This window comes from Musa acuminata, chromosome BXJ2-4, assembly GCF_036884655.1.
Source record: "Musa acuminata AAA Group cultivar baxijiao chromosome BXJ2-4, Cavendish_Baxijiao_AAA, whole genome shotgun sequence".
NCBI lineage: Eukaryota > Viridiplantae > Streptophyta > Magnoliopsida > Zingiberales > Musaceae > Musa > Musa acuminata.
Window position 1 is genome coordinate 34,954,419 of NC_088341.1, and position 25,198 is coordinate 34,979,616.

At 43.3% G+C, this 25,198-nt stretch overlaps 4 protein-coding genes and 1 long non-coding RNA gene across 6 annotated transcripts; 2 read left to right on the forward strand and 3 right to left on the reverse strand.

Annotated features, from left to right (window-relative positions):
- The first annotated feature begins 1,124 nt into the window (after window positions 1-1,124).
- LOC135610502 (uncharacterized) lies at window positions 1,125-10,773 on the forward strand. Of its 2 annotated transcripts, none has more exons than XM_065105084.1 (10): window positions 1,125-1,341; window positions 3,040-3,107; window positions 6,128-6,153; window positions 7,408-7,498; window positions 7,721-7,816; window positions 8,342-8,410; window positions 9,747-9,805; window positions 9,913-10,035; window positions 10,153-10,224; window positions 10,319-10,773. In XM_065105084.1, the coding sequence occupies exons 1-10, from the start codon at window positions 1,255-1,257 to the stop codon at window positions 10,372-10,374; spliced, it is 747 nt and encodes a 248-aa protein (XP_064961156.1). In that variant the 5' UTR covers window positions 1,125-1,254; the 3' UTR covers window positions 10,375-10,773. The 2 variants fall into 2 exon arrangements, with proteins under 2 accessions (XP_064961156.1, XP_064961157.1); XM_065105085.1 differs by having other exon boundaries at window positions 1,193-1,341; window positions 2,920-3,107.
- Window positions 10,774-11,308: 535 nt separating this feature from the next.
- LOC135610503 (uncharacterized) lies at window positions 11,309-11,881 on the forward strand. The gene is made up of 2 exons (XR_010486152.1): window positions 11,309-11,461; window positions 11,551-11,881. It is a non-coding gene; the product is annotated as an uncharacterized LOC135610503 (long non-coding RNA).
- Window positions 11,882-11,956: 75 nt separating this feature from the next.
- Window positions 11,957-14,611, reverse strand: LOC103981378 (pentatricopeptide repeat-containing protein At1g79540). Its single transcript, XM_009398101.3, has one exon. The coding sequence runs from the start codon at window positions 14,533-14,535 to the stop codon at window positions 12,142-12,144; it is 2,394 nt and encodes a 797-aa protein (XP_009396376.2). The 5' UTR covers window positions 14,536-14,611; the 3' UTR covers window positions 11,957-12,141.
- Window positions 14,612-17,447: 2,836 nt separating this feature from the next.
- On the reverse strand, window positions 17,448-19,569 carry LOC135609160 (cyclin-D3-2-like). The gene is made up of 3 exons (XM_065102258.1): window positions 18,515-19,569; window positions 18,282-18,424; window positions 17,448-18,190 (listed from the first exon to the last, which is right to left on the reverse strand). The coding sequence occupies exons 1-3, from the start codon at window positions 19,215-19,217 to the stop codon at window positions 17,870-17,872; spliced, it is 1,167 nt and encodes a 388-aa protein (XP_064958330.1). The 5' UTR covers window positions 19,218-19,569; the 3' UTR covers window positions 17,448-17,869.
- Window positions 19,570-20,909: 1,340 nt separating this feature from the next.
- On the reverse strand, window positions 20,910-24,402 carry LOC135610504 (protein RER1A-like). The gene is made up of 3 exons (XM_065105086.1): window positions 23,948-24,402; window positions 21,431-21,611; window positions 20,910-21,347 (listed from the first exon to the last, which is right to left on the reverse strand). The coding sequence occupies exons 1-3, from the start codon at window positions 24,319-24,321 to the stop codon at window positions 21,291-21,293; spliced, it is 612 nt and encodes a 203-aa protein (XP_064961158.1). The 5' UTR covers window positions 24,322-24,402; the 3' UTR covers window positions 20,910-21,290.
- Between the last annotated feature and the right edge of the window lie 796 nt (window positions 24,403-25,198).

A 25,198-nucleotide genomic window follows, 5' to 3' on the forward strand; every position in this document is an offset into this window, starting at 1 on the left:
TTATGGTGGGTTCCCACACGCAGACAAGTAAGTGTCTTATGCTGATGCTGTATGTAGTTTGCGTGAGCAAGTGAACTGAGCTGAGCTTTCCGAAGTGAAATTGTAATTTGCATGGTCCGTCGTCGGCCCCCGTCGCGTCACCAACCTAATCCTATTATTCTTTGGCTTCGGTCCCCTACCACCACATTTGACCCCCGGTAGCCTGCTCATCAAGCACCAGCATCTCTTTTAACTCGTCTCGTTTTGATGCATCCATCATGTGAGGTCAAGTAGCACAATCATGCCTAGGATCTGCGATCACATCCATCATCCACCCTCCCCTTTGTATCCACAACTACAGGCAGCAGTAAGTATTCATTCTGCTCCACATGGATGTCGGCAGACACCTCCTTCTCTTCTATCCAAACTGGCCAGTTTCTTTGTTAGATCGTCATATGAGTGAGTGAGTACATCACATCATGTCTCCTCCTCCTCCTCCTCTTCCGCACCAAACATTCTGCCGCCCAAATATTTATTTCGCCGTACAACGCGGAGGCTATGGAAATAATCGGAGCAGGAAAAATGTCATCTACGTATTCTCTCTTCAGCAAGCAACTAATAATTATCACTACAAGGGAAATGAAAGAGAAAAGTCAAAACCAAACGAAGAAAAAAGGAACGTAGTGGAGCAGTAACATCATGCCAGAAGATATCAAACGTCATCTCCCCCGCAAGGAGGAGGCTGGCTGCGTGGGGCCCACGGAATGGAAATTTTGACCCTCTGCGCTTTATGTCGCGTGGGACCATAGAGACGACGTGCAGTAGACGACAAACGAACGCCATTGCTGACCGAAGCTAGCTAGCTAGCTGCAAGTGGGGACAGACGTTCCATTTGTTTGGGTGGGTCTCAACATGTATTAATTACATAGTCGATGGCCGCGGTGGGCTGTCGGTCCAAGTGGAAAAGATTCAGAGAAAATAATAATAATATTATTATTATTATTATGCGAGAATGGTTCCGCAAAAGAGCAAGCTTGGCCATGAATCGGGCCATGGGCTGTTGTCCGTCAACCCAATCCGGCCCGTATAACATCCGGTCTGACTCGAGAATTCTCGATGCTAAATAGTCATTATTATTATTATTAGATTATCAAGAAATAATACAAGGCGCTCTCCATCGGCCGCTCGCTCCTCCTCTTTCTCCTTGCAGATCTCATATCGCGGTCCACTGCGACGAGAGCCGGGAGGGGGAACGATTGATCGGAACGAGGGAGGATGCTGCCGACCGTGTCCAAGGGGCGCGGGACCTCAGCCGTTCGGCCCGCCCCGGGATTCTCCCAATACCTCCGCCGAATCGTCAAGGTTCTTCTCTCCCCCTCGCCCCACCCTTCTTTTCTTCCCCGAACCGAACCACACGCGATCTTCCCGACTCCTTCGGTGTCTGTTTGTCGGGATGAATGTTGGAATTCTCGAGAGATCCATGATAATTGTACGGTTTGATCCGTCGCGTGTGGACGGCGGTCGTGAGATTCTAGGAAAAAAAACCCGAATTAGGTCGAAGAATCGTTCCAGGAATGGGCCGAATTAGGTTTTTTCTTGCAGCATTGACGTGGATCTGTTTATTAGTCGTTGGCCTTACGAGCGGAGGGTTTCTTTTAGGTTTCGAGAAATCGATTATAGACTTCGATATGGAAAGTCAGTCACAAGAAACTAAAAACGTACCATCTCTTTTTGAGGAACTCATGTATGGCCGATCGGGTGATCTGATCACCGTGGCTTTTGTTATTAAATGAGTGAACGTACCAAATTTATTTGTTCTAATACCAACGCTGATCTTTCTTACCCTAACGTCGTGCTTGGAAGCCTGCAAAGTAAGTAATCTGTGGCGGGGTCTCCGATGAGTTATCTTGAGGCCATGCTATTTTGCCTGCAGGTTGCACGATAGTTATGCTCCTGATATACTCAACAGCAAACTCGTTGTGATGATGAAATCAACACTTTGTGTGTTGCTGTCGTGTTTTACAAACTGTCTACTCTTGATGCAAGATGAGTGACACGAGAAGTCTAAACATGTTTTTCTGATATATGAAGCTCGTTCAATTTGGTGGCAGGACTGCAACTTGGGCAACTTGGTTTTGGTTAAAGGTCAACCGTAATACCGACTCGAACATTCCTCTATCCATATCCATGTGGATCTGATCTTGAATTGTGATTTTTTTCATCCCTAAGCTAACTGAGTTGGGTTTGGCTAATCACTGGGTTGGTTTGGGATAAAGCTAGGTTGTTTTGGTTATAACTAGCTAAGCGCATGAGCTAAAAAAAAAAAAATGTATATAATTAACACCGCACAAATTTCTGTGTTACACACAATATATACATATATTGCCAAATTGGGTTGGGATCTGGTTGGGTCAGACTAGACTAGACTAGACTTATCTTATATCTAGATTAGGTTTTAGGTGACACCTTACACTTTCTTTGACTTGAGGATTTTGGTTCCAAGATATCCGATACAACCAAGCAAAACGATTGGTTTCAATCAAATGGGTTTGTACTTAACCAAACTTGAATTGCCACGATGGTTTCAGGTGGCAAACAATTTTATTTATATGTAATGATTGTGCGAGAAGACTGGGCAAAATTTCCACATTAAAGTGATTTTTCCTGACGGAAAACAAGCTTTAGTCTACTATATGAAGTTTCAATTATGATGGGTTTTATTACTTTGTCTTGGTTAGCGAAAGCATGTGGTTGATTCTAAATCGATGTCTAGCTTACCTATTTTTGGGTAACCTGACATTAGGTTTATGTGAATGAAAATAGGGCCATGCGCCAGATGTCTAGAACATTTGCTTCATGCGCTTATGTTAGTTTCAACTTTTTTTGGAGTAATTGTGTTTTGTGTCGTGGATTTATTGTACTTGTTCTGCATGTTTACAGGTATCGAGGGGAAGGATGGAGATCAGAATTTATTTCTGAACCAATTCGACCCTGATCTTTGCGAGTATAATAATAATATGATTTTCACAGTCTCATGCCCTTGTTTCTTTTGATTTTTAGTGGCAACAAATGGATATCGAGTATACCTTTTGGCAAATGCTTCATCTTTGTACCTCACCCAAAGTTGTGTATGTATCTGTCCTAATTCCTACCGTTTTAATGTTTTTGAACACATCATGTTTTAAGTATCTATCCTTTCAGTTTTCACTGCAAATTATTTGCAATTTGAATGCATCTGTACATCGAGCATAAGTTTCTATCTTTTATCCGTTAATAACGAAGCTTGATGTTTATATAGTCGTCATTTACCGAATTCTCCATAATATTCCTTGCATGATGTATAGCCTTTCTTAGTTTCAACAAGATACTCGATGTCTTACCAATTTTTATATTTACAGTTATGGTAGAGGAAACTTGGAGATGTTTGAGTTTTGTGGTCTTAAATATAAAAAAGCGGCCTGCCGCATGAAGCCTCCACTGAAATAATACAAATTTTCTAGTGACTTGGAATCCTTTCTTTCAGCTCCAACACTAGTGCAAAAAGATCAAAGACCCCTATTCCTGTTTGGACTAGCACAAGTCTTTTCAGGGAAGAGCAGGCCAAGAAATGGGTCAAAGCAATCTTTCAACGGCGGAGATCAAACGGTCTGGGACACCCTTGTCACATGGATGGTCCAAAAAGGAGGCCCAAGTGCCATGTTAGCATCATAAGATGACTTGGAGACTTTTGTTGATAACTCAGCATTGAGTTTGACCACTTTTTGGACACGAGGTTTGATGGGTCAATGCGATAAACTCTTATTCCTTGTTAGATTAAAACTATAAACTGTAGGTTGATCTTTACCCATCTGGAGAGTCCTAGCTTGACTCAAACTTGATCGAGTCAACTTCAGTTCACATTGGGAGAGGGACAATAAAAAGGGTTTTATAGAGGACGAGAGCTGGAGGCATTTATAGGCTTGATGGCTAACTGATTAACACCTCTCCTTTTCATGGTCCAATCTAATTGAGACTTACAAAAGGATTGATGATGGATATTATAAATCTAGATGGAGCAGAGCTAGTGTTGCATTAGGTTCTGGGAGTCAACAAATAGGTGACTTTTGTATCACTTAAGGTACAAAATTTAAGTATTACTCTTAACAATATCTCGTTCCCTAGAGTTCCTCTCTACCTCTGTACTCTTTCTTTTCTATTCTTAATCTCTTTTCTCCATCTCTCTGTTTGTAGGATATGAGGGTCGACAAATGAGTGAGTTATGTATCACCTAAGGTGTAATATCGAAGTATTACTCCGAATTAAATTTCATTTTCCAGAGTTTCTCTCTACTTCTCTATCCTTTTCGTTTCTATTCCCAAGCTGTTTTCTCCATCTCTATCTATACTAGGTTATGAGTGTCGACAAATAGGTGAGTTATGTATGACTTGGATATGAAATTGAAGTGTTACTACGAAGAAAATCTCATTTTCTGGAGTTCCTCTCTGCTTACCTATCCTTTGGTTTTCTGTTCCCAATCTCTTTTCTCCATCCTTTTGTTCTATCATTTTACCTTGCAGAATACCTTCTTTCCTCAAAGTAAGAAGGTGCTCGAAACGATGCAATTATCCTATTGCTTGTATATGAGGTTAAGGGGAGGATAAATGCAGTCCTCGATGGAAACTAAACTATGATATATGATTTATAATTCGTCATTGACTTGAAAGGTTGAAGTCAAAGGTAATCATTTCAAGTGGTGATGAGCAAACTGTTGCTCGCGACGGGATGATTAATTTGTCACATAATGGATGACTTGTTTGTTGCGAGAAAGATCAAAGTGAGAAGGTCCAGTGAAGACTCTCTTAGAGTTCATAGTGCTTTCGCACGTAATCTGTTTTAATTTTCATTCTAAGTTGTTGTTTTGCTTTCTTTGCTAAACATAGTGACATGCTTCACGGAAAGATTTGATGATCTCGATCCTTCCTCCAAGCGGATTTACGCTTTGTGGGCGGATTGATAGAGTCGTCGATGGACGAGAGAGCTTGAAAGAGAAAAAGGAATCTAGATTGCTTCTTGAAGAAAAGGAACACCTGAACATGCAACAGTGAGGATACTTCTTGAGCAACAATCTTCATCAATAGCTCGGACTTCATAGGGCTTTTCTCTTGTCGTTTGCCTCCCTTCTTCTCTCCTCTCTCTCTAGGGCTACCGCCTCTCTCTCTCCTGTGTTTTCTAGAGCCGTCAACCTCTTTATTTATGGTTGTAGAATGGGGACTCCTAGATTTCTAATCAGACTTGGACGACTCCTAGACTCCTACTCAGATTTGGATGATTTCCACTCTCCTAATTATACTTGGACAACTCCTAGACTCCTAATCCGACTTGGACTTGGAATTGAATTGAGTTGGCTGGTCCTGGACTTGGGAGTTGAATTTAGCCGATCTTGGACTAAGAGGAACTTGGACTTGGTCTTGGCTGAGTGGCGTGAGCTGGGTTGATCGTTCCTGATCACATTACAGGCTCCACATCCAGATAGAAAGCACTTGTTCTTTGTTATTCTCATAGTGGTGAAAAATAATTAGTTCCTAACTAATGTATTGATCCCTGTTGTTTGACTATTCACCCATACTGCAGCACCTAATATGATCAACAATGACCGATTTAGATTAAATTTGATTGTAAACTTCTAATGGTGAAGTTCAACATACGACACAAAAAGGAGAGAAAATTGACAGAATACTAGGAACAAGTGAAGGGGAATAAAAAGGGATCTGCATTTGAAAAATCATCACCCGTATGGAGATACTAGTTATACAGTGGAACTTTATATAAATAAAAAGAATTAGTGGCTTACTAAATTTCATTACTGTATGATGCAGTTGCACACTCATTCTTAATAGATTTTTCTTCTATTAAAGTTCTTCTAAGCAGAGATAAGGTTTCCGTCATAGGATATAATTCACTGCTTTTTCTTTTCCTGCAATGGACTATCGCTCGACCCAAACAATAGTTTAACATTTAGTTCACTCCCATTTAATTATACTCTTTCAAATTAAGGACTTGTAATATGCCACTTTACTTAAGTTACTTGCGCTTTGATACTTTATTTCCTGGTAAAGTTTCTTATTGGAGCTTATCGTGTTGCTACATGTGAACATAATATGGGAGACAGCTACCAGCACACAAAGTACCATAAACGTAAGTTATACACTTACATAATTAGTACCTGTTATTTTCTTTTCCTCTTATCATATAACTTGTGCCTTGCAGCCATCTGCCATAGTGTGAGATATCTACCTGCTTTTTGTGTATCTGTGTTTGCTTGCTTCATCATTCACATGCCGATTCATCTCTTTCTTGGGTTTCATTAAATTCAACCGTAGAAAAGATCACAAAAAAAATTCTATTAAATTCTGGAGTACATGGTTATGGGAATCTAGCAAAGGAAATCTATTCACAACGCCAAGAATGGTCAAAGCTAGCATGAATAATACTTTATTTCAGGTAGTATGGTAGTTTATGGTTGCTCTTTTGCAACATAGGTGACGAGAGTTCAGTTCATGAAAGCAGCCTATCTATTTACTGGAGTATAGCTTCGTACATTAATCCTTCTCAAACCCAACTTTGGCGGTAGTCTTGTGCATTGGATTTTGTTCTTGGTGCTGTGTAATTCAAGAGGATTCCTTTTATTCCTTGGTGTCATAGTCTGCATTCAATTTTTTAGCAAATAGAGCCGTTTAATGTAACTTTTGTTGGATGCCCGTACATATAAAACCTTTGAGTTTACTGAAGGTTCTTTTAGGGATTTGTTATTTTCTTTTATGTGAAATCATATGTAGGACTGACTTGAAATAATTTTCTAGATTCTAGAAGTAAGAGATCATGTATTGCGCTACTAACCAACCAAGTTGTGCCAGTTGGCCGGTATTTATTTAGTTAATATAGTCTTTGATGTAAGGCATGATATTGTTGAGGTCGTGCCATCATTTAAATATGAGCACATGGCCTCCTGCAAACTGATATAGATAGTTTCTTGGCTTTGTTTAAAAACAAAAAAGATCATGCTTGACTTAAGCCCACCCATACTAACTGGCTGATGGCATTAACTTATGTTTTTTCTCCTTGATGTTGTCTTTGGACTCTTCTTTATTTCCAAATGATTAAAAAAAAGATTCCTCTCACAAACTGTCCTTTGTCCCACTCTACTATCGACCAAACAAATAATAAAGCCTTTACCTCCGATAGTAACACATATACAATACATAATCCGTGCTATTTATTCTTTGATTTGTAATATTTTTATGTTGCCTAAAGAATGCTGAATTGGTCCTTGTGCTCATGATAGTCATCCCATGCATAGGTTACGCTCAAGTTATTGGAATGATATTGTGACTACAAAGTTGCACAAATAATATTCATCTGCGTAATCCATACTTTCCCATTTTTGTCCAGAAACAAAGAACCAATGGGCACGAGATGATCCTGCTTTTGCTGTGATCTTCTGTCTCTTTTTTATAGTTGCCACTTCAGCATATTGTGCTGCGTAAGTTTTTCAATGTTGCCTTGTTACATCTAAATGTAATATTGTCATTCCAAGTTCCGAGATACGTAGCTGAGGTTATGTTTTCTGGCGACATCTAGTTAACTGCTCAAACTTTGAAGGTCCCGGTTCTTGTTATCTTCCCAGTTGTCATAATAAAGCATTAACCTTTTTATGGGATTTGATTTATCCTCAATTTTCTTTGTGTTCTTTTCCATAATTTAGGTATGGCGTGACTTGGGTGCATTCTGTGTTCACTGTTATTTCAGTTGTCGTCTTCCATTTCTTGTTAGCAGGAACGATTTTGGCTACATGTTGTTGGTAAGAATTTGACATTTAGCATTCTTTTTTACAATTTCAAGTAACTCAGCAATTTGTAACTTTGTTGGCATTTTACATTAGTGTTGTTGTTGAACTACACATATGAATTGCACTTTTTTTTCCTAATGCATTGCTAAATAATCATGACTTTTCTGATATGCATGACATTTTTGAGGTACCCATTATCTTTTGTATGAAAAGAAAATCCTGAATGATGCTATTGCCTGAAGCTTGTTAAATTACCATATTCACTAACATTAAACACCAACTGATATAAAATATTTATGACAGTTTCTGTGCCTGATAAACGTTGAGTGAGTCATTTCCCCAGAACATGTATGACATTCTTTCATTGGTGAGCATGCATATTATGCAAGAACTAATCAACAACAGAAACATGACATCACTATTGGTGACCAAAAATCACCGTATGAACTTCCAAGACTTTTGTTATATGGGCCAGTCATTGTATAAGATATCATATATTTGTTGAGCTTTCTTTTTTTCCTTTTTGAGTTGATGTAGGTTTCTGACAAATACATACATGCGTGAGGAGACACCAAGCAGTCATGCAGTCGAGCAACGGGTTGAATGGTACCACATAAAACTGATGTTTACATATATCAGCAAGTCTGTTGCCTACCAAATTTTATCATGTGAAGTAAAAGATAGTTTGCTTTTTCTTTCTTTCTTCTTGTGACTGTTTGAACATGTCTCTGTACGGTAAATGCTTGCATGTGTGTTTGTCTGCATTTACATTGTTTTCAATTGTCAAGAAGACCCAACTTGTCGTGTCAACCCCATGAATCGCTTGACAAGTTGCTAGATGGGATGACAGATAGAATCTTTGCGAACTTGGAAGTTGCAGGACTTGTGGTGAGTTTGCAGTTCTTATGCTTGTTGATTTGGATTGAATGCATAGGTCACTTGATGAAGGATGGGGGGAACCTTTGTAGACTCATGACTATGTAATTTATGGTCTAGGTGATATCATGACTATGGTTTGTAAAGCCAACTTGACTATGAATGAGTTTATTGTGAATGATAAGAAACGTGGTTGAATGGACAAAAATTAGGCTTTTGTGGAACCAATAAGTCTATTATAACCTTGAAAGTAAAATCAGGCCAACTGGGATTGGAAATACTCTAGTTGCAAAAAGTAACTTCCGAATGCATACAATCATCAGTCTTCTTATTTGTGCTTGACCAGATGATATTTTTTCTGCTTCATGGAATCTTATTTACATATGATTATTTATTTATCATTGGGATAGGAACAGATGACACTACAAACCATGTAGCTTTAGCAGAACAAAGCAAAGAAAAATGGCTTCAGGGGCCTGATGAACACTGATGTTAATGCTTCCAATTATTTTTTCCTGTTTTTAACTTTGGTGGAGTGCAAAACAAATACTAACTTGTGTCCTTGTTGAATATTCTATACAGGAGAAAAAAAGAATGATGCTAATTTTATATTATAATAAAACAAAGCCATAAGCTTTAACTACTGGTTTGGTTAAATGAATATGATTCTCTATTTACCATCTAGCCTTCCTATGGGCCTGCTCATGTGAACCAAGGATTTTAAACCAATTTCTCAGTTCAGCATAACCGTACAATGTCAATAATTATTCTCAGGTTGCCTTGCAATACATTATTGTCCCCTTCCCATTTCGGCAAAGGTGTTTGGTGGAATCAATTTTTGTATTGATTTTTAATCCAATATGGTATATAAATTTCTGATGGACAAATGTTACTTGTCAGTCTGATGAAATTATGCACAAAACGTCCTGATGTATCGTACAGCTTATGTTTAAATCATTTCGTCCTGCTTCGGTTTCTCTTTACTTGTAAGTGAGATAGCACTTTTTTTCTTTTTCCAATTATGAGACACTAATATTCTTTGGTGTTTATGGTGTCGTGTGAGTAGGCTGTATGCTTTTGACGTTCACTGCAACTCTTTCTTTCCAGCATTTGTTTTGCTCTATGGTAAGTAACCATAACAATTCAGTGCTGTCCATCACCTGTATCGCTATATTCTTGTGTTTTATAGCTCATATGTTAATTTCGCTCATCGCTTGTATCTTTTTTTCCAGTGATTCAGTACTTTGTATCCCCTCTCTTGGTAGCACATGGCTTCTTTCCAATGTTGGTCTCAAACCTACTTTTCATGGTGGCCATTTCTTACTATCACTATCTGAATTTTCTCGGCTACGATGGTATGCAGGACATGATGCTGTCAATTACTTTGATGACTAATGCCTTATTTTTGTCAGAGTTTAGGCATGGCAAGCTAATTGCACGTTGCTCTCGTGAAATGAAAATTTCTGATGCAGTTCTTCCATTCTTGGACAAAACAACCTTCTTTTTGTATCCTATTGGACTTGTCATCATCTTATCCCCGCTGAGTAAGTTTCTTTGATATGGATAGTGCATCTTGTTTTATCTTTCACCATCCAAAAGTCATTCTTTCTACGATGGTCGTTGATTTTTTATTTGTAGTGATTCTTAGTGGCTTCAACCCCACAAGGTATATGATGAGGCTGTACTTCGGTTAGCGACCGTACGCCAAGGGCGCACCACAGGGTGGCCAAGATAACCCGACAGCGGGGGAGTGCGAGTGAAACCTCATGGTCGGTCCATTAGATTGATTTGGCAGGTTTCTCGTTGATGCGAAGGAAAGAGGCGGAGAATGGACTGATGATTCCCTTTCAAGTCTTTTGTTGTAGGGTGCTAGATACACAACAGTCACAGGAGAGAGAGAGAGAGACAGAGAGTGAGTGAGAGTAATTAGACGTGAGAAGGGTTATCTGAAAGAAACGTATTGTTTTTTTTATGTTTGTTTGTTTTGGGATTCCATCTTATTTCAGTCTTGTGACTGACTGACTGACCATTGCCAATTAATGTGCATTTAGAATTAAAACTCTCAAAGGAAAAGGTAGCGCTGTTGATCTTTATATTATTCTCCGACACTGCGGCCTGAGACCGTCCTCCAAGTGGTCGAACATCTTTTATGTTCCGGGCGATAAGGTTTGTGTTCAATCTGGCGGCACTGCAGGCTGGTGGAAACTGTTTTGATGAAGCGGACAGAGCAACGCATCCATCCTGTGATTTGGTGAAATCATGAATCGAGGTTCTATAGAACTAACTCATCCCGATATTTGAGATTGTTAGAATGACCTGTTTCTTTCTTTTTTTTATGATTGGCTATACCCCCAAACTCATGTCGCCAAAGAATCGATTATACCATCTTCTGCATCCACTTTCGATGCGATGTCACCACCCCTTGTAACCGAACCGTTCACGGGTGGGTGCTTGTCGCTGGGGGGTCGTACACCACCCCTTCGAGACATGACGTACTAATCATGTGTGATTAGTACGTCATGTCTCGAAGGGGTGGTGACTTGTCGCTGGAGGGTCGTACACCACAGTTTTTCGCTTCCATACACGTGTTCACAAGGCCGGTCTCTTTGCCATCGCGTTCGCAGCCCAACTCGACAGCTCGCCTCGTAACGTGTCAGGCCTTCTCCTATTATTACCAAACCGTACCCATCGTTCCTCCCAACCGTAGGTAGCTCTTCTTCCCGTTCGTGGATCGAAATCTCCGTGGGAAGTCTCTCACTTCGGTCGATGTCGACGACGCAGGTATGCATGTGAAGTGGTGGTGGCTGTACGTACCTACTTGTATCTGCTTTCCTCAGCCTGATCTTGTTGTTGCGTACGCACCGGTGAAGGAAAAGACCAGCGCCGGCGCCACACAGACTCCGCCCGCCGGAGGAGGAGGAGGAGGAGGGGTGAAGGAGACGAAAGTGGTGGAGACGACGGATTACCGGACGTCGGCCGGGCAAGGACAGCAAGAGCAGAGGCCGGTGCAGGTGGTTCACGAGAACCCCACCGAAGGGAACGATGCCCGGGGCAAAGCCGGCCAAAGAGAATTATAGTTCCCGAGGAGGCCAACACATCGTGTACATATGTCCCGACCCGATGCAATAATATGATGCGATGGCTCTTTGCTTTGCGATCGACGGATGAATTGAATATGAGATCTTGACCTTTCTATTTGTATTTCCAGCAGAATGATATGTACTACCGAGCGAGAAAATCCAATCTCGTGATGCTATGAGCAAGAAATATTTGCAATCACACACTAAATTGCCGATCATTTTCTTTTTGCTTATTGATGTTATGTTACAAGGGTTAAAGAAACCCACCCACCCATCCGCATCGATGACAAATCATGTTCATCCAAAAATGGGTCATCAACCAAATCAAATCTTCTACGACTCTAAACGAAAAGGGGAGGATGATAGTCCGTGCCGATCTATCTAATCACCGTACAGAAACACCTTGGTGGTTGTCCGGAGGTAAACATCCATGTCGTATCCGGCGAGCTGCATCCTTCGAACCAGTTCTTGGGCTGCGTCCTTCTTGCTGTGTGCGCAGAGTCTCCTTATCAAGCGATTGCCCACCGGTTGCATGAAGAAGAAGCCTTTCTCCAGTGCGTACAGCATCACGTCGACCGCCGCCTCCAGCTTCCGGTTCCGGCACAGGTAGTCGATGAGGTGCACGCAGCTGGGCGGCGTAGCATCGACGTCCGACTCCGTCAGGGTGGTGAAGATCGTGAGAGCTTCGTCCACCTTGTGCATCCGGCAGTAGCCGATCAGCCATATCGTGTAAGGAAAGGGACCGGCCACGCCACGCTTCCGGTCCATCGCTACCAAGCCTCTGATGACTTCTTCCAGGTTCCCTTCCATGAACTGCTTCCGTGCTGTCGTGATGGCTTCGGCGTCTTCGGGAGCTCTGCGCGCCTGCCAGAGATGGTTCAACCAGAGCGTCACCGCCCGGGAGACCTTCTTCTTCCTGCACAATGCCCGCATCAGCATGCCGTATATCGACACGCCAGGGCTGCGCCCACTCCGCAACATGTGCTGGAGCACCGTCAAGGCTTCGTCCTCTTGGTGCACCTTGAGGAGGCCGTCCATGAGCGTGCCGTACGTGACTGCATCGGGAGAGTGCCCCTTGAGGTGAAGCTCCTTGAAGAGCTTCATTGCGCCATCGGTATTCCCGGCCTTGCACAAACCATTGATCAGGGTGTTGTACGTGACGATATCAGGCACGACGCCGCTGTCGATGATGCCACGGAGGAGCCTGTATGCTTTGAGCACATGGCCGGAGCCGCACAACTCCTCCACCAACTGACGGAGGCTGTTGCTGTCGTGGATCCTGTCAGCGCCCTGCGAGAGCCGGAGGAACAGGGAGGGGTTCTTCCCCATCTCCATCTTGTAGAAGAGAATGTGGGCCTCTTCCAGCTTCCCGGCCTTGCAGAGCCCGTCGATGAGAGCATTAAACGTCATCACGGTCGGGACGCACCCCAGCTTCTCCATTTCGTCGAATATGTTGCGTGCCTCATCGACGAGCCCCTCCTTGCACAGTCCACAGATCATGATGGTGTAGGTGGCCGAGTCGGGGAATCGATCGTGCTGCGAGATCTCCAAGACCAGCGAGCGAGCCCTGTCCAAGTGCCCAACGTCGCAGAGGCCCTTGATCAGGCTGTTGTAGCAGAATGTATCAGGAACCAGACCTCGGCCGCCCATCTCGGACAAGAAGGAGAAGGCTTCCTCCACCTGGCCAACTTCGGTGTAGCCCCTGATCATTATTGCGTAAAGCTTGCAGTCCGGAGCCACATTCTTCTCCAGCATTTCCTTGTAATGCCGGCACGCCTCCTCGAATCTCCCGGCCTTGAATAACCCATCGATCAAACAGCTATATCCGCTTAGGCCTAGCACAAACCCGTCGTCCTCGAACGCCCTCAGAAGCTCGAAAGCTTCGTCGATCCTCCCCGACTTGCAGAACCCACTCAACAACGCGTGGTAGGTGATGGAGTCCGGCTTGTAATTGTCCTGCTTCATGGAATCCAACAGCCTGCTCGCGTCGTCAAGCCTGTCGGCCTTGCAGAGCGACGAGAGGAACACGGTGTAAACCATTGTGCTCGGGGATATGTCTTGCTGGAGCATTTCGTCGAACAGCGCCAGCGCGTCCTCCGTCTTCCCCGCATTGCACAATCCGCCCATCAAGATGATGAAGGTGGACCGATTGGGACGGCAATCCGACTTGATCATATGGTTATATATCGCCAGGGCGAGCAATATCACATCTTTATCGACGAAGATCCGCAGCAAGGTGTTGTAGGCGAAGGTGTTGGGGCGGCTGCCGAACTCCGACATCCGGCCGAAGGCCTCCACGGCCTTCTCGGCCATCCCGGAGGCTGAGTAGGCGGAGATGAGGGCGGCAAAGGCGGCCGGGGCGACGGGCACGCCCTGGCGGCCGAGGTCGGCGAGGGCACGCCAGGCGGAGTCGAAGCCGCCTGGGGAGCGGAGGATGGAGATGATGCGATTGTGGGAGACCCAGCTGCGGAGGTGGCGCTGCCTGGAGACCCAGGAGAAGAAGCGAAATGCGAACGGGGCGGTGGGGGCGTCGGCGAGGACCTCCTCGACGACGTGGTGGGTGAGGATCGGGGAGAGGAAGTCGAGGTGGGGCTCGAAGGAGGGGACGGTGTGGAGGATGGTGAGGACCCTCTCGGAGATGACGAGCTCCCAGGCGTCGTGCGGGGCGAAGATGGAGTCGACCTCGGCGGCGGCGTAGAAGGAGGAGAGGGGAGAAGCCCCCATCCTCCGGAGAAGAGATGGGGCTTTGTTGGCTACTACCGCCGCCCATCTCATGCGGTCATCGACGAAGAGGGAGGGTTTCAAAGATGACCGATCGAGGAGGGGGATGTGGTACTGGCGACGGCGATGGCGATGGCGGCGGCTTTAGTAAATTGGGGCCGCGTTCAAATTGGGCTATCTCTTGGACGTCCGAAGAAGGTCCGTAAAAGCCCAATTTGGAGGCCCAGCCTGCTTACAAAGGCCTCTTGAGTATATATATATATATATATATATATATATATATATATATATATATATATATATATATATATATATATATATATATATATATATATATACAAATGAATAAATCTGGCAAAGAGAACCTCTCGAATAAATCTGAATGTGAGAATGCAAATGAATGTAATTGTGCATAAAAAATATATTTATATTTTCTTAAATTCATAGAATATATACATATCATTTTTGGATATATTTGGAGACTCTTTTAACTTAACTCGTGTCCTTGGATTTAAAGGATTTCAAATATGGACATAGATAGATAAGTGTGCAACAAGCATTTATATTACCGACCTACATATTAGTTGATGTGGTTGGACATAATAACATATTTATTTATCTGATGGGTCTATAATCGTATGATTTAAAATGTTTAGATCTAAGTTAATGATAGTACACTCATATATTTATTTTATATGAGCCAATACTCTACTGCCATATTTGATGTGTGATTAAACTAGAGATATTTCAATCATCAGCCTTCCAAGGATTGATGTCAACTATACACGTAGATTTAGATCCTAAAATAGTGCATACATTTCTTTAGTATGATGCACAACATGAGATCTATTTTAATAGTCAAACCTAATCTACGTGCGCCATGCACAGCATTGGCACCACCACCAGCGGAGAGGAATCTCCAGACAGCCCATGTACGCAGGAGCTGATTCACCCTCCCTCATCATCTCCGGTCACCATGAGAGAGAGAGAGAGAGAGAGAGGTGTTGTTAAGATCTGGCTGCTGAAACAATCAAACAATCAAACGTTCCTCTGCACCTCTACACCTCATTGAATTCACCAAACCCACAACCACAACTGTTCCTCCATAAATGCTCCAGAATGATGAATGATGATGGACAAAGCCTCCCACCATAATCTTCCATGCTCGTTCCGAGCACGCACTGTAGATTTCTGTTTCATTTATGGCAACAGCATTTATCACATTAAAGGCTTTGCCGGGAGTCCCAACATGTCCGCACAATATACACACAACCATGGCACTCTTGCAGCAGGTCCCCTCTTCAGATCACACACATACAGAGAAAAAGAGAGAGAGAGAGAGAGAGAGTAGGAAATCTGCATTCGTAGTTTTCTTCTATCTGGATTATGATCTGTAATCAGAAAACAAATCTACTGTCGGTATTGTCAAAGGAGGGAAAGCAGTGTGCAGGAGCAGGTCAAAAAAGAAAAGAGATGAACTTGCCATCATATTCTTCCACAATCATTGAGCTGTGCATATACACTACACTCTCTTGGACAAAGAAGAAAAAACCACAGCTGGAACCCTACCGCCCGTTTTGGCGGAGAGGGGCAGGTTCATGATCGATCACGAGTCTTTGAATTCATGAGGAGATTAGTACGAGGTGATTGATCGACAGAAGCCAAGTCTCTTGCGTTCTCGAGCTGTGTCCAACCGGACTCCACCATGCGACGAGCAAACACAGCAGAAAACTAATGATGAAGAAAAGCGGACAAGTCCTATCTGCCTCCCCACGTAGAAGGGACACAAGGAGTCATGGCTCTCTCGGTATGTCAATTTCATGGGTCAGCAGTTCAAGAAATCAGTCTACCCACCACACAAGAAGATCTCATTTCCAACCTCTTCTTTATTTCAAAGTCATGATTGGAATCTCACACTGTGGAAAGTTGGATTCTTTCGGGGTTTCTGTGACTCGATTACGTCTCGAGAGACACTTGGATCGTCTCAGTTTTCCCCTCTCTCTTTCTCCGTTCGAAGCATAATACTTTTGTTCTCCAAGCCGTCAAAACATGCAATGAAACACATGATCCGAACTGCGACTGTGCTTTTAACTCTCTAATGTCGATCTACTTTGCTTGGTCATAGCAAAAGGGCAATGAAGCCACAACGGAGACTGTGGGTGATGGAAAAATGCATGCGATCTCATGACACCAGAATAACTACTCCTAGTATTGCTCTCTGCAATCCAACCTGCTTTCTTCAGGATTCTGCTCTTCCTATGCTGCAGTAGGTTGTGTTTGAACGGAGAGATGGAAAGAGAAGAAGGGCAGAGAGGTAGAGAGAAAAAGTGAGAGACAGGAGGCGTACCACCCAAGGACACGACACACTTGTTGGTCCTTTCGATAGCTGTTTGAAAGACTTGCAGTGGAGCAAAGGAGGCTCTTTTTGTTTAAGCTGTCTTTTTCCTAATCAAAGAGAAGCACATAAGAGAGGGTGGTGGGTTTGTATGCCTTGGAACGGGTAATGACAAACACATGATCTCGTACCGGAAGGGGAGGAAAGGGGTGGAAAGTCAGAGGAAAGCTTCACATGGGGAGAGGGTTTGTGGGTGTCGTCCAGTGAGACTTCAAAGATGCGCAAGCTGTTCCCGTAGGGTTAGTCTAAACTATGGGGCGAACTCGAGAATTCCATGGAAGCTGGCATGCATGTTGTCGATTGTGTGGGGGCTTCTTGGTTGTCAGCTCCCTTCTTGAGGTCAAAAGGCCATCGAAGTCCAACCAGATACTTCCAACTCATATTAACAACCACTGTAGCCACTCACCTACCGTATCAAATCCTGTTCCATGCAAGCAGGACATATCTCTCTCTCTCTCTCTCTCTCTCTCTCTCTCTCTCTCTCTCTAACTCAGATGATATAGAAAATGGACTTTAAGTCTGTGGAAGAAAGGCAAAGGGAAAGAAAAGAGCATCAGCAAGAATGGTGAATGCAAAAGAGAATAGAAACTCATAGCCCGGTCGGTGCAAACAGGCAGGTCATCAATGTGTTTGCATGTCTCTTCCTCTACAATAAGCTTTCAAGGAAGAATGCCGAGAACTTGAGAGCTCGATCAATGTTTGCTACACTGCCTAATATCAGAGAGAGAGAGAGAGAGAGATTAACTTCTCAAAATATAAATAGGTTTCAGGGGATGAGGAGTAAACATGCATCGACGACAAGTGATAGGAGAACAACTACAATGAACGGCTGGGAGAATGTAGCAGTTTCTTAACCCAAAGGATAGAGACAACAGATGAATGAACAAAGGCATCCAATCTATGTTTCCTCCTCTCTAGCGTTCTTCTGCCCCACGGCCACCGGAGTCGTTTAGAATAGCTCCGTCTTCCAACACAGTAACCAGTTCATGCTTGTCACATCGGAACAAAAGCGAAGAGGACACCCTCCTCCACGATTCCTTCGTCTCCATTGGTTTTGTTGGCAGTGCTACTTGGCCTCTTGGAAGGACGAATCTCCGGCGAAGATGACACCGAGGATGGGCAGATTGTCCAGGAATCGCCACCGCTCGACGAGCTCTCGCAACTGAAGCAGGAACCGACCACCCCATCAGGACTAGCTGGCCAAGTGTGGCAGTGGGACAAGGACGAAGTCCAATGCTTTCGCTTCTGGCCAGTGATGCCACCGTCGTGAACCATCGATTCCATGATGAGCTGATAACACTCCTCCACCTTTTCCTGTAGATTACTTTGACATGTTAGCAGAGTATATACGACAACGAAGCAATTAATGCATAAGTAACATGCCAATAAATGACACAGAACCAACCTTTGGAACGTCGAGGAAGGCAACGAGGCGGTGGGTCTCGTAGAAGTCGGAAGAAGCGGCGGCAGTGCCTCCACCGCCGTCAGCCGCGTGGAGCAGCGCCGCAGCGGCCCACGCGGATGCAGGATACCGGACCCATCTCCAGTCTTCAGTAAACCAATCCATGGACGAGGTCAGGTTAACCAAAAAGACAAAAGGTTTTGAGGCGAAAGCAGCGCATTTTGATGAGCACTCACCAGCTATGACGGAGAGGAGAATGGTTTCGCATCCGCCGACCAGCTCCCGGATACGGGCGGCGGTCGTGGTGGAGATGGCGTTCTTATATTTGGGATAGAGTCGAAGAAGAAGGTGGTGGACGAAAGAGAGTGGAGTGACGGGATTCATCCGCCAGCTGAGCGTGGAGAGGACCAGGAGCTCCATCCGCCGGATAGTCTTGGCCTCGAACACGTACTTATTCTCTTCCGGCTCTGGCGTCGCAGCCGCCTGCAGGTCAAGAAGCAGGGGGACACTGGTTTCCTCCACCTTCGCCGCCAAGGACAGGCAGGCCACTGCCGCCAGCCGCCCCATCCACGGCTTGTCCTTTTGGAGACGGAGCCCGCCGGCGGCGGCAGAGGGGAGGAAGCACCGGTCCAAGTAGTTTACGGCGAGCATCGCCGTGAGGACGGAGAATGCGCGGCGCGCGGCGGTGCGGGCCACCCACTCCACTGCCTCCCTCCTTGCCGACAGCAGGTACGTGTCTTCCCCGCCACAGTCAACCGGCAGCTCGGGGCGGGTCTCCTCTTCCTTGGCCGCCAAGAAGCAGAGTACGTTAGCCCACTCCTCTTCCGCCACCGCCGCCAGCTCATCCAAAACCGGCGGCACCGGTCCCGTTCGCTCTTCCTCCAGCTCCAAGCTGTCTTCTTGGCAGTAGAGCGAGTCGAAAAGTGACAAAACAGCCATGGTTTGTTCCCTTTCTTCTTCGCCGAACTAAAGAGCTACTACAGAAGCAAGCAGGAAGACGAGAAGGAGAAGAGGGAATAGGAGTCGGGGATAACGCCTCCTCGCGACTCCATCGCTCGCTTTTGTGTCGATTTGTTGTATGGTGGTATATATCTCTATCTACTCCCTCCCTCTCTACTGTCCCTTTCCTGCAAGCATCGTGAAGGGAAGAGGTCTCAATTGAGGAAATGGTCAGGGGTTTCGGACAGCCTTTTCTCTCGTCCTTCCATTTACTATTGCTTCGATGTCTCTTTCTTGTCTACTCTGCAGGCTGAGCAGACATTTTCTACTTCTTTTGGGACACACAACAGCATTATTTCCGTGGAGAAGTTTGAAACTCGCTGTGACTTGGTCTTCTTATATAGGTGAAATCTTTGGCAGTCTACCCTCACACACTCCCAAGGAATACTCGAACAGTGTAAATAAAAGCCTGTCTTCTTTCGACCTTGTGAGATACAGTGGGTGTTGTTGGTTCGAAGGAACGAGATGCCCTCCTCCTCCATCAGCTTTGGTGCTAAACTAAGGACCACCACGGCTCAGAGTCAAGGAGCCAATGAGGCCATTTGCTAGGTTAAGAAGACAAAGCAGTTGTCATCTCCAGAAAAGAAACCTCGGGGATTCTCTTTTAAATTAGAAAGCAAAAAAAATGACATGATTCGTTAATCATCAAAAAAGAATGCATAATTAACACAAAAATAGGTAATCCAAGGGATGGTGATAAGCATCGGAGGACCTGTTGGTGATTTCAAAATCCCCTCTAGAGCGCGGTAGCACTGCACTCTGCCAATCGCTAGAGTATAAAGATCAGGCTGCTGTGCATGGGGAAGAGTACACGGATATCATAAACCACTCCTCTCACTCTCGATGCCAACACCCAGAAATCCCACACATAAAAAAGCAGCCGAACAGCAAAAGGATCTGCTTCAAAGGAAGCTATATGTTTGCCCTTTTCAGCTCAAGGAGTCATCCCATCAGTCAAAATATAAAAAAGGGGGGGCAAATTCCCAATCAATCAATGGAGAAAACGTCACGCAACAGTGTCTGAAAACTATACTAAATGCGTTTTCCTAAGCATCCGCATGCAGTGAAAGGAAGAAGAAGAAGAAGAAGCAGCGAACAGTAGTAACTCATGTTTATTGTCCATGGTCCAATGCTGCTGCTGCTGCATTCCTTTGTTTGAAGACGAAGAAGACGAAAGCTGTGTGGGGAAAAGTGTGAGACGAGGGAGGCATCATTGTGGACTCAATGGCAATACCTCCTTTTCCTTGGAACATTATAAATAAATAAATAAAAGTAAATCCTATGTTGATGTGGTTGAGACTCTAACAGGATGATAGTGCGGGCGGGAGAAAACTCTTGAGGTCAAGCGCAGTTGACTATTGTGCTCCTCGTGATCTTGCTCACGATCGCCACCAATCACGGTCGCAACTACGTTCCAGATCATGGACTGTGTCACCCCTGAAACCTCAGGGGGTGGATGAGTGTGGCCCACACTTTCGTTAGCAGGATTACAAAATTGGTTTTTTTTAAGTAAATGATTTTTCCTCTTTCTGGAAAATAAGAACCCTATCCTGTTCTATTCACAGAAATATAACTCAGAAAATGAAGCAAGAGTTTTAGGAAACACAACTCAAATGTGTGTCATCAGAAATATGTAGGTTATCAGCATGGCAAATATCATCATTGCTTATCCAACAAACAGCAACGTTTAGAAATATCACAACATGATGGAAGGAATAAAAAGTGTTGGTTTTGCTAATCTTCACACCCTGAATTGTCATCCGAAATCAGCCTAATGCTTAGCCGAAAGGTAAAATACAGCTAGTGTTTCAACAGGTAAAACAATGTGGAGGAGGTCACAAAGGCCATCGGCTGCTGTTTCTGTAAACCTCGCTCCCTGTCGTGTGAGCCTAATGCTCCGTCGACCTCAGGTTATCCCAACTCGGTTGAACAATAGAAAGCTACCAGCATTTAGATGATTTGGCATGAACACTTTGACCTCTTCATCTTTGGAGTTCAACACATACATGTGGTTCAGTTACTAGGAAGACTAGCATCGTCGGAGACGACCTCTTTCTTCTTAGTGTAACGCTAAAACAACAAGTTAGACCAGTGGTCAGGACACTAGAATAGTAGGAAAATTATATTTTAACTGGAAAGAAGATTTAGGATACCTGCTTTCCGAAGGTGAATGGAACATATTTGTATTTGATCATGTGAAGAATCTGTCTTTTCATTGTAACTGTGAACAGCACGAACCAGTAGAAGAGCAGAATAGGCCAAAATACAGGCACATCAAACACACTGAAGAACGTCAATACGAAAGCAATGCAAAAAGCTTTTGTAATGGAATACCTGCAACTCAAAATTGTTACCAATGCCACAAAACAAATTGCAATTTCTACACAGCAAACAAATATTCATAGAGAAAAAACAGAAATGAAGAAAGAGCAAAAGAATGAAAGATAAGGCAAACCATCTGACGCACAGCGGTCTAGCAGCGTGATCCAATTTTGCAGAAATAATATTATATCAGATAAATACAAACAGCTAGGAATTCAAAACAAATTTACTGTGATGGCAGGTTACTGGGATTTCAGGAGCATCACAGCAAATAAAATATTATAGCTACAGATGCAGGATACCCATGTTTTCCTGCTCCTGATAAGACCGCTACCAAACTGTTGGATGAGCAACTCTTCCAACCTTCAGAAGAGACACACTAGTTGGCAAGTCACAAGTCCAACCCGTAGTATGCATATGCTAGTTGTGCCACAGTGCCACCAAAGCATCCGGAGTAGGTACTATGCTATGCCAATCCCACCCATACGACTTGAGAAGATGGAAAATGTACTCATTCTCTAATGAGACACTAATGGCTGCCTTTCTTCATTTGAGAACAGTTGAATCGTGTGATCCAATGCCTTCATTTTCTCTTAGTCGTCACAATTTTGTCATCTTAAAACCTGCATTTCACATGTTCATGTATCTATTTGCAGTATAAACATAGCATCTGTGTGGTTCCTAAAGCATCCAGAACTTTGCCGCTTAGCTCAAGTAGTGCTACAAACTTATTATATTCCAATATATCCAGAGCAACCCAACACCAATAACCCTAATAAATATATTCCTAAGCATGAAGAAGCAGGTTGATAAACATATTGATGGTAGGAGCAAAATCTTTAATGGAGTGAAAAAAAACTAATCCAGCAGGACATGTAGTGCATGGTCTTTCCAAATTAGATAAACAACCATACGTCTAAGCTATGAAAGAAGAATAAAGAAAGCAATCACAGGCAAAAACACAGAAAATTTCAACTACAGAATTCACATATGTTATGCATTTTTCCCGTGTCATGCCAACTATCAGGATGCACATGCCTATGGTGTAACTCTTTCGCTTACAGGAACATTTTTATAGCTCATATCATGTCAACAGCAAATCCTTCTTGCTTCCCTAAACTAAGAAATGACATAATTAGTCTTGATCAAGCCAAGCTAACTTGGTTAGGTTTGACTTATAGCAGGAAGGTGGAGCACTGATCTGGACAATTTTAGAGTTCTTGATATCCATTTGGCATTCAAGCCAAAGAAAAGATCAAATCAATGTTTTGGTTGCTTTAGGACATTTGTTATGAAACAAATCACAAGATCAAATATGCTTGACATCAGCAAGCTCATAAACAACTATTTTCACTATATAGCATCTATCAGTTGACAACCAAGTATATTTCCCTTGAAAAATCACACCTGTTATGTTGAACTTACAATAGGTCATGACCGTCCACAAGACATCTCAACAAACATGTAAGAGATTAGCTTTCGGTTAGATTCTAATGTCTTGATGCTCAAGACCTGTAAGTCCAACCTGTAATACCCAAATTCAATAATCTCTTTTGCTCAATCTCATTCTCATGATTCCCTTGAAGAGACTAGACAAAATTCCTAGAAACAATGACCACTGATCAACTACTCCTTGTTCATTAACAGGACAACGAAGACAAGTATATTCTGTTAACCAGTACTTGACGACAATTGGAGTTAGGTAGATCAGCGACCATCGTGATCACTAAAGAGTGTTTAGATCCATTGATGTTGCTAGCATCGAGGTAAAAAACGTGTTGTGCAATTTAAGATGATATATAACTCCACAGTTGAGAAATTTCTCACAGAATCTTCTTTTGTCTTCGTTAAGACAGTCCACCATCTGTCAAGATATTCATTTACTAACACAGTCAAGTGATACTAGGGATCAGAAGGACAATACTTTTGACCTATGGGAAGATCCACAATATCTTCACAAGCTACCCGTTGTCACCGATTAATTGTGGCATAGGGCACGTCCTTAATGAGATCTGCGGAAAGAAGGATAACATCAACATCTAAGGTTGAATTGGCCCGTTTTGCCCAAAACATCCTACCATGAGCCTTATCTTTAATCCTTGCGTAGTCTATCCACCATATACATGGTTCAGAAGTATCTTCACATCCACAGCAAAGTTAGATAAAAAGCCTTTTTTTTTTTTTTTTGAATTGATACAGTTGGTCAAAGCAAGAAATAACGTCAACAAAATCATACCCTTCTATTTTCACATAAAAATTCCAGCGTTATTAATCGAGATAAAAATGCGAGCTCAAAATGTGATTAGAAACAAGGGGAAAAAGAGATCGAATGGGGGAACCGCACTGACCAGAACTTGAATTCGGGGAGGCGCCGGACGAAGGGGCGGAACTCATCGGATGAGCGGGTGGGCAGGGAAGGGCCGGGGCCACCATCGACGACCTCGTGGATCTCGGGGTCGACCTGGGGGGAGAGGAAGGCGATGAAGAGGTTGAGGAGGTAGATGCCGAGAGCGTATGAGACGATGTAGAAGCCCTGAGCGATCCAGACACGGACGGTGTAGACGAGGGCCAGGACGCCCAACCAGGCCCAGCGCCGGCGCACGTGCGGCGTGGCCTTGTCGAGCAGGTGCTGGTGCCGCCGGGATGCGGCGGCGACCCACGCCGACAGAAACGACGACCCTCCTCCTTCGCCCCCTCCACCGCCGCTCGATGGATCCATCATCGTCGCCGACCGATCGTCTCGCTCGCTCGCTCGGTCGTTCCAAAGTCCTTTTTCTTCTTTTCCTTTTTTTTTATCAACCCCTTCGTTTGGTCGTATGAATTAAATATGTTTGTATATATCTTTCCTTCAAAAAAATCTTAGTAATAGTATATTTACACCTATAAATCTAAATACAAATATACACTCTGCATTAACCTACATCAAAGCCCCCTTTACTCTTCAGTCTTTTACTATTGGTAATCACTTAAAATAATAATAATAAAATATAATTAATTTTACTAAGTAAAATCTTTTAATTACTTAATATATCCTATTTCACACACATCTTTCATCTATGGATCAACTATACTCATGAGCAAACCCTAGCTACACTAATATCATTTTATTGTTCCACATCACTTGATGTCATAAGTCATCTCGTAAGTTATTCATCGCTCAACGAAAAATAATATGCTACTCGACAATAAGGACAAAGATAACGTTCATCGCTCGAGAAAAAGGAAAAAATAAAGTAAAGAGAGGTTATAAGAGTTGATCGAAATTCGATAACGATGGTATTCACATCAATTAGCATAGGAGTATTTTCGAGATATAAAAAAATATAAAATGAGATTATAAATAGTAAAAATGATTGTTAATAGAAATCTCCTAAAAAAATATGAAAATATGAAAGAAAAAAAGTAATTTATTTATTTATTTATGATCATAAGAGTCTTAAAATCAATTAAAGGTTTTATTATATCTACTTGCCATTGGCAGTAAATTAATTATGAAAATATATATTTTTTTAATTACTTTAGAGCTAAATTTTGAGGTAATTGAGATAAAAACGAGGGTTATAATAGGGATTAGAATAACTATTATTTTAAGTAACTAA

What these genes read in the sequence shown, in the direction of transcription:
- LOC135610502 (XM_065105084.1), top strand. Translation starts at nt 1,255, where the DNA reads ATGCTGCCGACCGTGTCCAAGGGGCGCGGGACCTCAGCCGTTCGGCCC. An exon ending in GTCGAGCAACGGGTTGAATG is followed by an intron (nt 8,411 to 9,746) that starts GTACCACATAAA and finishes TCGTGTGAGTAG; the next exon opens with GCTGTATGCTTTTGACGTTC. An exon ending in AGCATTTGTTTTGCTCTATG is followed by an intron (nt 9,806 to 9,912) that starts GTAAGTAACCAT and finishes CTTTTTTTCCAG; the next exon opens with TGATTCAGTACTTTGTATCC.
- LOC103981378 (XM_009398101.3), bottom strand. Translation starts at nt 14,535, where the DNA reads ATGAGATGGGCGGCGGTAGTAGCCAACAAAGCCCCATCTCTTCTCCGG.
- LOC135609160 (XM_065102258.1), bottom strand. Translation starts at nt 19,217, where the DNA reads ATGGCTGTTTTGTCACTTTTCGACTCGCTCTACTGCCAAGAAGACAGC. An exon ending in TCTCCTCTCCGTCATAGCTG is followed by an intron (nt 18,425 to 18,514) that starts GTGAGTGCTCAT and finishes GGTTTACTGAAG; the next exon opens with ACTGGAGATGGGTCCGGTAT. An exon ending in CCTTCCTCGACGTTCCAAAG is followed by an intron (nt 18,191 to 18,281) that starts GTTGGTTCTGTG and finishes AGTAATCTACAG; the next exon opens with GAAAAGGTGGAGGAGTGTTA.
- LOC135610504 (XM_065105086.1), bottom strand. Translation starts at nt 24,321, where the DNA reads ATGATGGATCCATCGAGCGGCGGTGGAGGGGGCGAAGGAGGAGGGTCG. An exon ending in CTCCCCGAATTCAAGTTCTG is followed by an intron (nt 21,612 to 23,947) that starts GTCAGTGCGGTT and finishes TTTGAGTTGCAG; the next exon opens with GTATTCCATTACAAAAGCTT. An exon ending in CATTCACCTTCGGAAAGCAG is followed by an intron (nt 21,348 to 21,430) that starts GTATCCTAAATC and finishes TTGTTGTTTTAG; the next exon opens with CGTTACACTAAGAAGAAAGA.